A 12,337-nucleotide genomic window follows, 5' to 3' on the forward strand; every position below is an offset into this window, starting at 1 on the left:
ACATGGTCGGCATGGAATGGCTGAGCGAAGGGTCTGTTTCTGTGTTGTATGACTCTATATCACTACTTTCTTTGTTTTCACCTCCTGACTTGGAGGCAGGAGTAACATCCAATGTATATGTTCTTTTAAGTATCTTCAGAGAGCAAGTATTAAGCAACTGCGCTATCCCATCTCTTGATCTTTAAGCAGAATAGATGCATTCACTGAAATCAGTGAAAGAAGACTTTTGTTTAATTTCAATGAAATATTTCTTTTTTCTTTATTTCCCCTACCCAATCCAATTCATTCTCTTCTCTCCTGGAGGTCCGATCTCATTTCTGGGTGTGGTTCCATAGACTGCACCAGCTGTTCACTCGCTCCTTCCAGTGTCATGCTTAATTTGCAAACTGATATCACAGGTATCAGTCAAGGAGAGGAATTGACAGAGAGATGGATCACCACAGACAAGCCCAATCAAGACATACCCCATATTCAGAAATAGATACTGTTCAGCAGAGGTCACTGAATAGTGCTTGGGTGCAAGAACTGAATGATTTTCCTTTCTAGTGTTCAGGGATGCTGAGACATTTTGCACACTTTTCTCTGTCCAAACAAGGTCAACACGGATGAGAGGTTAACCCTGGAATGTTCCTGGTTTACATTATTTGGCAAAAGCTCTTTTTGGATTGATGTGAAATCCCTTTTCTACTGATATTTTGGGCCATACACTGAAAGGGTCTACATTCCTAAGCCTCTGTCATTGTCACATGTTGAGGTCTATACCTCAGGGCCTTTAATGTCTTTCCCTTCAACTTTTCCTTCACTGGCTATTGGGAAGTGTTTGTTTTTCAGTCTATTTTTCCCCAAAGAGAAAACTTAAATTGGGGAATCGGCAACACAAAAGCAGGTGTGAACCTGAGTCTCCTAATTTGCTACTAAGCATCAGTGCCTGTAAAGATGAACAAATCAGCATTTGCACATTGCAAGTACTTGGATCCTGCAAGGACTGAGTGTTCTTTGCAGCTTTCAAAATAAATACACCTATCACACAGCATTGTGAAACATATTTCTGCCTGTACTTATCCCATGCATATGGTCACCTTGTGTGCGCTACCCTTCAGTGTACTGGCTATGTAGTACTGATTTTGTGCACACTGACCTGTGTATTAATTTGAATAATTACAAAAAAAATCGGCACAGAACCAAACATAGTCTTGCTTTTTACAAGAAGGAATACATCAGACTATACCATCAGATGTCATGAACAATAGGCAGCACGTGGCTCAGTGGTTAGTACTGCTGCCTCACAGCGTCAGAGACCCAAGTTCAATTCCAGCCTCAGGTGACTGTCTGTGTGGAGTTTGCACATTCTCCCTGTGTCTGTGTAGGTTTCCTCTGGGTGCTCTGGTTTCCTCCCATAGTCAAAAGATGTGCAGATTAGGTGAATTGGCCATGCTAAATTGCCCATTGTGTTCAGGGATGTGTAGGTTAGGTGTATTAGTCGGGGGAAATGTAGAGTAATAGGGTAGGGGAATGGGTCTGGGTGGATTTTTCGGAGGGGAAGTGTGGACTTGTTCGGCCAAATGGCCTGTTCCCACACTGTAGGGATTCTGTGATTCTATGAATGAAACTGGGAGGACAAGGCCAAGCCTGCTAAAACTGCAAACTGCTGCTAACCATCGGTCATCCCCCAACCTGACACTGCTCCCTGCCTCCTGATCACTCCCTCACAATTTCCACCCTCTTATTTGCTACCATCCTGATTATCATCTCTCTCAAATGCCCTTTTTCCCCTGATCTCCGGAAGAGGACAATGGGTTTAGTTTTATATTGGGAGAAAGTGAGGACTGCAGATGCTGGAGATCAGAGTCGAGAATGTGTTGCTGGAAAAGCACAGCAGGTCAGGCAGCATCCAAGGAGCAGGAGAATTGATGTTTCAGGCATAAGCCCTTCATCAGGAATGTTGCCTGACCTGCTGCGCTTTTCCAGCACCACACACTTGACAAAGAAAATGAGAGAAGCATGCAGACAGAGAATGTGAGACAGAATCAAAAAGAAAGAGAAAGAAAAGAGAACATTGACATGCAAAGAGAATAGAATTCAGACAAAAGAAGACACACAAAGAAAAACCTGCACAAGAACACAAAATTGCTATAACATCATATTATTGAGCACCAGGAATGTTAAAGGATGATTGAAGCTGTGTAGCATGTAAAATGATTGACTGTGTACGATTTGATGAAATCGCATCTCTTAAAGGCAATCTTAAAATGACTGTGCCTGGAGACAAGTATTCAGTACCAGTACTATTTATCCATCAGCTTTCAAAAGGTTAAATTTGTTATAGTTTGCTTCACTGATGTCACAAGTAGGCTGGCTTTGCATTCATTTGATGGTTTTGCCTTCCTTAAAAGTAGCTTCTATATAAGATTCAATCTCTTCGTCTCTGAAGTTTGTGAAATGAAGAAGGAAGAAAAAATGCGGAACGATTTGCAGTTGCTCTTGATTTTTATCATTTGTGCTGCTCCTATGGTTGCCAGCTGTAAGTTCAATGTGCTTAAATAGAATTAATACTTTTCACATTTAACAGTGTGACTTGTTATAGCTTCTGTGGTAGAGGATATTCCTATCTGCATTGCTAATTGTATGACATTGGGGAATTCTGAAACTCCTGTTTTCCTCCGAGGCAATAGGACACTTCCACATTGCTGAATGAAATCTGTTTTCAGGTTTAATAAATAATTACAATGCAAGTTCTTTTCAATACAATGTTTATTCAGGAAAATAAGTATTATATGTATAAAAATTGTATTTTTTCCAAACCAAAATTGGAATATACTCATGTTTTTACATATCTTAGGTGGTTTAAGAATGCTTTTAGGATTTAAATGATTACTGATATTATTACAACTTTTTTTTCAGCTCGGGATGTTCCTCCCTCCTGTTATATAATTGTCACTAGACTTGCAACATGTTTTGGCAGGTATCAGCATTTTTAACAGCCTGGAGGTGTTGGTACTGTACTTTATTTAAACTGTTAGTTTCACAGCTCGAACTGCTACTGTCAGTTGAATTGTTGCAGTGTAAATTAGCTACAAATCAGATGACACTTAATTTCCAAATATAAGTTTCTGGGATTTTAGACTTGTGGTCCCAAGGTTTAGAATTCATTTGGTAAGTCTTTTCCGCAACCACTAACTAAGGATGACATTCACCCTCTAATGCCCCAGGCTGATACAAAATCCTATTTCTTATGAGCCATCACAATTTAGTAGAAATTTGTTTGCCAGTATTTTAAACTCCCAAGAAATAAAGATGGCAGGGCTAAAGAAACTTAATGATGTTCAAACCCAAACTGTCAGTTTGTGACAAAGAAAGATGGATTTATATTTTGCCTTTCATCCCTCCATGGTCTCACCTCCCCCAACACTCTAACCTTCTCCAACCCTCCCATAACTTTGTGTTTCCCCAACTCCAGTCTCTTGTGCTTCCCCCACATCCCTGTGCCAATAATTAACATCTGTACTGTTAACTATCCAGGCCCTCAACTCTGGTAATCTCCCCATATTTAAAAAGTTGCCAAATTTGCAGATAACACAAAAATAGGTGGGACGGCAAGGGTGAGGATGACATAAAGAGTCCACACCGGGATGTAGATAGGTTAAGTAAGTGGGCAAAATCTTGGCAGATGGAATATAACGTGGGAAAATATGAGGTTATAATGGAGTTGAATAATATTTAAATGGAGAAAGACTGCAGAGAGCTACAGAACAAAGGAATTTATGCATCCTTGTCCATGAATCACAAACAGCTAGCAGTGGGTACGAGAGAAGGCAAATGGAATGTTCACCTTTATTTCATTGGGAATGGAGAATAAAAATAGGGAGGTTTTGCTAAAACCAGGCAAGGCACTCGTCAGACCACAGCTGGAATACTGTGAACAGTTTTGGGCACCTTATCTAAGGAAAGATGTATTCACATTGGAGGCAGTCCAGAGAAGGTTCACCAGGCTGATACCAGCTATGGAGGGAACGTTTTACAAGGAAGAATGAGAGGTGACCTTATTGAAACATATAAAATTCTTAGTGGACTTCACAGGATAGATACAGAATATTTCCCCTTGTGGGAGAGTCTAGGACCAGAGGGCATTATCTCAGAATAAGGCGTCACACATTTAAGACCAAGATGAGGAGGAATTTCTTCTCTCAGAGGGTTGTGAATCTGTGGAATTCTTGAACAACCAAGGGCTGGTAAATATATTTAAAGCTGAAATGGACAGAATTTTAATCAGTAAGGTAATGAAGGGTTATAGGAAAAAGCAGGAAAGTGGAGCTGAGGATTATCAGATCAGACATGATCTCATTGAATAGTGAAGCAGACTCAATGGGCTGAATGGCCCGCTTCTACCTCTATGTCTTATGCCTCAGGACATCACAAAACACTTCACAGGTGACTAAGTAGTTTTAAAGTTGTATTACAGGAAATATCAAGGGATCACAGTAAACCTAACATTTAACACATCAGATGTTTGTGCTTCTGTGTCAGTTAAACTAATGAAAGTTCCTGATTTTCCTTTGCTCCAGTACAGTTTGCTTTTTAGTTGCAGTAGAAAACATGGTTAAATTCAATTAGATGTAGCAAGCCTATTATTTTGCCAAAAAGGACTAGCTGACTAAGTTAGCCCTTCACATCGGGACCACGGAGGCAACCACCATGATGAAGACTTCTTAGAAAAAAGTCTCAGTCGTAAAGCATCTAATGGCTTGATGTGGGGTAAAAAAGAACAAGCAAGTAATTAAAAAGCCTCTTGCTACATACTTGCTTTCTTATGTTTAATCACAGGATTTCTTTGTCTTGTTCTGTAGATTAATGCAATCTTGTTACTGTGTCGCCAGTTTTACCAGACCATAGGGGCTGCTCTCATTAGAGAGAAGCAACTGGTGGTGATTTAACCTGAGGGCCACCAGACCTCAGAAAGGGAAGAGGTTGAGAGGGAAAGTCCTTCATGGTAACCTCAAACCGGCGATGGGAATTGAACCCATTCTGTTGGCATCACACTGCTCTGTAAACCAACAATCCAGCCAACTGAGTTAAACCAATTCCCCAATCCCAATACAGTGTACAAAAGAAGGGTAAGGTGCAGGTTTTGTTTCTCCTGGCTTTGGTGTTAACACAATGTTATTTCCTCTATTTACTATTTGTAGTGAAGTCCTAAACACCAGTCCCAAAAACCTGTTCAGCATTACACAAAATATCATCAGAGAATCTTTCTGATGTCAATGACTTGCTGTGGTGTGGTTGGTGTTAAGGTAACTTCTGTATCCATGGGGAGTGTGAAAGTCACTCTTAACTTTATTTAGTCCAATATCTAGTTGTTTACACTGTGGAATTACTAAAGGTTGTGTGTGTAGTGAGAGAAAGAGAGTGTGTGAGTCATTTTCTTGTCCTCTCTCTTGTTTCCTTTTTCTTTTTTCCCTCTCCCCCTGTTTTTAGCCTCCTACCATTCTGCTTGGCCCCTATTTTTCCTTGATTTTTCTCTTCTTTTTACACCTTCCTTTCCCTCCCTCCATTCCCCCGACTTCTCTCATCTTTTTATCTCCCTTCTTCCTCTCAGTCTCCCCATGCTTTTTTCATCATCACCCCCACCCTTTACCCCTTGCTCACCCTTTTGCATTATTCTTTCCCCTCTCTTCCTCCCTTTATCCTTCCAAAGTCTTTGATGATTAATCTGTTTTCAGATCTTCCTCTTCGTGATTTTCTTCCATCTCCTGAAGGTATAGTGATCTTGCTGGCTTTGCTTCAATACCTGTCTGCAATCAACTCAAATGTCAATTGTTAAATGTGAAAGTATTTGGCAGGGATTTTGGGGAAGGAGGGGAGAGGATGGTAAGTGAGATAAGTCAGAGTTAACCCCAATCTGCCAATGTGCACAAACATTGCTAGATGAGGGAAGAAGACCTCCAGTAAGTGCAAAATACAGCAGATGCTGGAAATATGAAATACAAAAACAATATGTTGAAGGAACTCAACAGATCTAGCAGCATCTGTGGAGAGAGAAAAACAGAGTTAACATTTCGAGTCTGGTATGGACTCTCTGTAGTGTGGACTTGAGATGTTAACTCTGTTTCTTTCTTCTCAGATACTGCCAGAGAATACCTCCAGGGTCACTGAGGCTTGTAGTGTGCCTATTGCCATCCTGGTTGAAATCAGATTACTCAACAGCGATCTAATCTGAGACCTTGTTTGTATGAATCTCAGTGCCACACTTGGCTGTGAATTTTATGTAATTTGGAAGACCCCACATTCATTCAACTTATTTCCAGAAATACTGACCTTTAAAGAGTTAAAGAATCAAAGAGTTTGGATTTAATTAATTAATCATACTAAATATTCTGCAAGTTTGCAATGCTGTTAATATTTTAAAAAAAAGGAAACTCATTGCAATGAAGTGGTGATAATTGGATACAGTGTCAGAAACTACCATTAGCACATTAGAAATGTGTACAAAGAATTGAGCCAACATCAGCACATATTAGTAAAGTGCAGAAAGTCTTCAGAATTTTCTCGAAAAATGTAATGGGTATGAAAGTCCATATTTAGTCAAGTGCCTCTAATATCCCTTCATTTGGAGGTACGGGGAAAGATATACCATTTTTAAGGGGACAGTAAATGATGTCAAATTCACATTCAGTTGATGCATGACCAGTTAAATCTTTCTCATTCCTTAGTGAAATAGCCCCATTGTCACTTATAAAACATTGAGTTCAAAATAGCTCAGGTGACCAAACTAATTCAGTTTTGTCAACAGGCCAGCGATGTTACCATTGCAGATTTAGAGACTTCCAGCTGAAATGCCTTAAAACTATGTTAAAATGGCTTGGAGATTTAAAGTTATGACTCAGTAATAAACTGAACCGATTGCAAAGCAGCAACATTCCCTAATACAATGTGCTGCCAAAGATTATTCTTCAATCGGCACCTCTAAGAATTAATTATCTGGTATTTTATTTTATTGTTATTTGAAGGAGCTTGCTGTGCACGAACACTCCTAAAGTTACAGTTGTGACTATACTTCAAAACTATCTCCTTTCCTGTGAAGCACTTTGCGTTCACAAACGATGCTGTATGTATTCTTTTCCTTCTTCTTTCTTTCTCATCCCAAATGTTGGCTTACTGAGGACACCAATATGCACAATGTATCTATTGTCTGCTGGGATATAGAAGAATGTATAGTGTCATCAGTCAGTCACCTATATTTCCACGAAGCCAGCTATCCTTCATTCCTCCTCCTTCAGAGTTCAGACACATTGAAATGAAATGATAAAGTGCCCTGGCCCAAAACGTCGATTTTCCTGCTCCTTGGAAGCTGCCTGACCTGCTGTGCTTTTCCAGCAACACACTGTCAACTCTGATCTCCAGCATCTGCAGACCTCACTTTCTCCACATTGAAATGAAAGCATTGGGAACCCTGGCTGGACTGTAGGATTTTGATGTGCATTATTTTCCAACTTTGGTTGCCAGCCGTTTACACTTTGGTGGAATAGTAAAGAGACCATTCATGTTTAAGCACCTTTCACATCCTTAGAATGCCTTGAGCCAATGATTCACTTTTGAAGGGTTGTTACACAGGTAAATGAAGCAAATTATAGTCCACAAAAGGCATGATATGAATGAGTCTTTTTTGTCCTTAACAAAAACAGAAATAGCTAGAAAAGCTCAGCAGGTCTGGCAGCATCTGGGGACAGAAATCAGAGTTAATGTTTCAGGTCCAGCAACACTTCCTCAGGACTGATGGTAGCGAGGAAAATGTTGGTTTTCATAAAGAAGATAGGGGGTAAGGAGTAAATGATAGGTGGAGATAGAGCCCAAAGAGGGAAAAGAACATTTGGACAGATAAAGGAATGGATAATGGTCAGCCAAGGAGAAATGAATGGTAGACAAGCAGGAGGCTGGAAGAACACAGCAAGCCAGGCAGTATCAGGACGTGGAGAAGTCAACATTTTGGATGTAACCCTTCTACAAATGGGACTATTAATGGCTAACAATGGGTTGTGTGTAATAGCAGACCTTCTGAATAACAAGACCTGGTGTATTGGGGTTGGGTTAAGGACAAGGACATGGGAGAAGGTGCCTCAAGCCCTAAAATTGTTGAACTCAATATTGAGCCCCGAAGGCTGGAGCGTTCCCAAGTGGAAAATGAGGTGCTGTTCTTCCAGGTTGCACTGAGCTTCACTGGAGCACCACAGCAAGCCTGAGACAGAGTCAGGGAACAGGGTGGTGTGTTGAAATGGTAGGCAACTGGAAGCTTAGGGTCTTTTTTGCAGGCGGAACATAGATGTTCTGTGAAGCGGTCACCCAGTCTATGCTTCATTTCCCCAATAGGGCATATTGTGAGCAGCGAATGCAGTAGACAAGATTGTGAGAAGTGCAGCTAAAGCACTGCTTCACCTGCAAGGTATGTTTTGGCCCTTGTATACTGAGAAGGGAGGAGGTAAGTGGGCAGGTGTTACACCTTTGGTGGTTGCAGGGGAAGGTGCTGTGGGGCAGTGGGGAGATTGTTGGGAGTGAAGGAATAGCGGACCAGGGCGTCCTGGAGGGAATGGTCTCTGTGGAAGGCGGATAAGGGAAGGGAGGGGAATATGTTTCTGGTGGTGGCATCTCACTAGAGGTGGTGGAAATGGTGGCTGATGATCTAGATGTGGATGTTGTTGGGATGGTAGGTAAGGACGAGGGGAACCCTATTGCTGTTGCGGGAGGGAGGAGAGGGGGTAAGGGCGGAAGATGTGTCAGAGCTGGTTAAGGGCCCTATCAACATCAGTGCTGGGGAATCCTCGGTTGAAGAAGGCGGTGGACATTTCAGAGGCTCCCTTGTTGAAGCTGGCCTCATTGGAACAGATGCGACAGAAATGGAGGAACTGGGAGAATAGAATGGAGTCTTTACAGGAAGCAGGGTGTGAGGATGTAGAGTCCAGGTAACTGTGGGAGTCGGCAGGCTTATAGTGAATATTAATGACTAGTCGATCCCCAGAAATGGAAACAGAGATGTTGAGGAAGTAAAGGGAGGAGTCAGAGATAGACCAGGAGTGGAAATTGGACGCGAAATTGATGAACATTTCGACATTTTGAATTCCAGATGAGAGAGGGAAGCAGCACTGATGATATCATCGATATATTGGAGAAAGAGTTATGGGTAGGACTGGTGTAATGAATGTTCCACATACCCTCACAGAGAGACAGGCATAACTGGGGCCCATGCAGGTACCCATGGCCACCCCTCTGATCTGAAGGAAATGAGAGGAATTAAAGGAGGAGGGTGGTGGTGGGTGGGGACGGTTCAGGCCTTTGTTCCAGGAAGAAGCAGAGAGCCTTGAGTCCATCTTAGTGGGGGATGGATGTGTAAAAGGCATTGCATGTCCATGGTGAAGAGAAGGCAGCTGGAGCCTGCAAACAGGAAATTCTGAAACTGGCATAAAGTGTCAGAGGAATCACGGATGTACATGGGCAGGGACTGGACCAAGGGAGAAAAGACGGAGTCAAAAGTAGGAAGAGATGAGTTCTGTGTGGCAGGAGCGGGCTGAAACAATGTGGTTTTTCGGAAGGAGGTAGAGCACGCTGTCCTGGTTGGGGGACTACTGGGTAGGGCGACTATTAGCTTGGAGGCCGTGAGGGGGGAGTGCCAGATGAAATGAGGTCAGTGACTGTAGCTGATACAATGGTCTGATGTGCCATGGTGGGGTCATGGTCCAGGGAAGATAGGAGGTCTCTGAGAGCTGGCATTCAGCCTCTGCAACATAGAGGCTACAACAACACCACCTTTATCAGCAGGCTTAATAACAAAGTCGGGGTTGGATCTAAGCACGTGGAGTGCAGTCAGTTTGGAGGGAGATAGGTTGGATTGGGTGAGGGGGGGGGCAGACAAATTGAGGCGACCAACATCATGTCAACAGTGGCTGGTAATCTTATTTAGAACAAAGAACAAAGACAGTTTACAGCCCAGGAACAGGCCCTTCGGCCCTCCAAGCCTGAGCCGTTTCAAATGTATTATCTAAACCTGTCGGTCAATTCCTAAGCATCTGTATCCCTCTGCTCCCCACCTACTCATTAATTTGTCAGGACGCATCTTAAATGAATCTACCGTGCCTGCCTCTACCACCTCTGCTGGCAACGTGTTCCAACCGCCCACCACCTTCTGTGTGAAGGACTTACCACGTGTATCCCCCTTAAACTTTCCAGCTCTCACCTTGAAAGCGTGACCTCTCGTTTTGAATCCTTCACCCTGGGAAAAATCTTATCTCTATCCACCCTGTCTATACCCTTCATGATTTTGTAAACCTCAATCAGGTCCCCCCTCAATCTCCTTTTCTCTAATGAAAATAAACCTAACCTACTCAACCTCTCTTCATAGCTAGCACCTTCCAAACCAGGCAACATCCTCGTAAACCTTCTCTGCACCCTCTCCAAAGTGTCCACATCCTTTTGGTAATGTGGCGACCAGAACTGTACACAGTATTCTAAATGCAGCCGAATCAATGTCCTGTATAATTTTAACATGACTTGCCAGCTCTTATACTCAATACCCTGTCCAATGAAGGCAAGAATACTATATGCCTTATGACCACTGTATCCACCTGTGCAGTAACCTTCAGGGTACAATGGACCTGCACTCCCAGATCTCTCTGCCCATCAACCTTTCCCAAGGCTCTTTGTTCATTGTATAATTCGCTCTAGAATTAGCGTGTTTAAATGCATCCCCTCACATTTGTCTGGATTGAAAACCATCTGCCACTTTTCCGCCCGACTCTCCAGTCTATCTATATCCTCCTGTATTCTCTGACAGTCCCTTATGCTTTCTGCTACTCCACCAATCTTCATGTCATCTGCAAACTTGCTGATCATACCAACAGAGCCCTCTTCCAGATCATTTATGTATATTACAAACAACAGTGGCCCAACATTGACCCCTGTGGAACACCACTGGTCACCTTTCTCCATTTCGAGAAACTCCCTTCAACCACTACTCTGTCTCCTGTTGCTCAACCAGTTCTTTATCAACCTAGCTAGAACACCCTGCACACCATATGTCTACCTTATCAAACACCTTACTAAAGTCCATGTATATGACATCAACAGCCCTTCCTTCATCTATCAACTTGGTCACTTCCTTGAAGAACTCTATTAAGTTGGTAAGGCACGATCTCCCCCGCACAAAACCATGTTGCCTATCACTGAAAAGCCCATTCTTTTCTAATTATAAATAGATCCTATCCCTCAGTACCTTCTCCAGCAACTTTCCTACCACTGACATCAGGCTCACTGGTCTGTAGTTATCCAGAATATCCCTACTACCCTTCTTGTACAGGGGACAACATGAGCAACCCTCCAGTCCTCCGGCACCTCACCTGTATTTAAGGAGGGAAATGAGGGACGTGCTATATATGCCTAATCAAGCCAGCTTGTCATCATGGTTATGGGCCTTTCGCACATGTGTAATGCCTTTAAATGTGTGCAAAATGGGGCAAAGTTCACCCCACCAGCTTCTCCCACTTGTGAAAATCTCAGAAAATTACTTCTGTAATTCTTCTGGGGTTTCTGCAGCTCACAGAAGTTTGCCTCCAGAAGCTGGGTGTGTTTTTATGCCTCTTGACAGTTTCTAATAGTTCCGGTTTACTTACTGAACAGAGGGGTTGGCTCTTTGCTATCACTGGAGTGACCTCAGATTGGAGTGATTTTGCTAACATTTGTTTTGTCGTATTAAAAACAAACAGTTACAGGAGATCTGGGAAATATAAGTATCAACTTAATTAAATATGTAAGCTGTGTTCTATGTATTCAACCTCAGCATGGAAAACAATGATGTAGGTCATGGAACAAGTTGGGAACCAACCAGACCTTGCAGGTTTTGTGGACAATAACAGTTTTTCTTTGAACCTGTGCTCTGGCATGATTTAAAAAAACGGCTAAATGTGAAGTACAATTGCATGAATGTTTAAAACAAAAGTTGCAAACCTACTTAGTATTTGGTTTCAGGTCCTCACTAACATCCCTTTAACAAGCAGGATTAGGTTCCTCAGCTGACCATCACATGAACAAGTCAGATGAAGATTTTGGGAGGCATGTGATGTGGATGTTCTCAGCAGGGATCTCGCTATATTACAATGTTTAGAGATGAAATCTATCACATGCCTTAAACAGCCTGATGTTTCTTCAGGCAAAAAAACCTAAACTCATAAACTGTGGGAATTAATGTCCTTAGAACTAAATTAATTAAATGAAAAAGAAAGTAGAAAAGATGAAAACAATCAAAAGAAACTAATTTGCTAATTCAGAATAATTTCAAATTAAAATTAACCTTTGGTCA

General features: G+C 42.1%; 1 protein-coding gene across 3 annotated transcripts in view; it reads left to right on the forward strand.

Moving 5' to 3' along the window:
* Positions 1–2,411: 2,411 nt before the first annotated feature.
* Positions 2,412–12,337, forward strand: part of pmela (premelanosome protein a) — a 34,034-nt gene continuing 24,108 nt past the window's right edge. For all 3 annotated transcript variants that reach the window (XM_043681877.1, XM_043681878.1, XM_043681879.1), the window contains exon 1: positions 2,412–2,521. In XM_043681877.1, coding sequence (XP_043537812.1) covers positions 2,440–2,521 — 82 coding nt within the window. In that variant the 5' untranslated portion in view covers positions 2,412–2,439. The remainder of the gene's footprint in view (positions 2,522–12,337) is intronic.

The sequence above is a fragment of the Chiloscyllium plagiosum genome, chromosome 43, assembly GCF_004010195.1.
Source record: "Chiloscyllium plagiosum isolate BGI_BamShark_2017 chromosome 43, ASM401019v2, whole genome shotgun sequence".
Lineage (NCBI taxonomy): Eukaryota > Metazoa > Chordata > Chondrichthyes > Orectolobiformes > Hemiscylliidae > Chiloscyllium > Chiloscyllium plagiosum.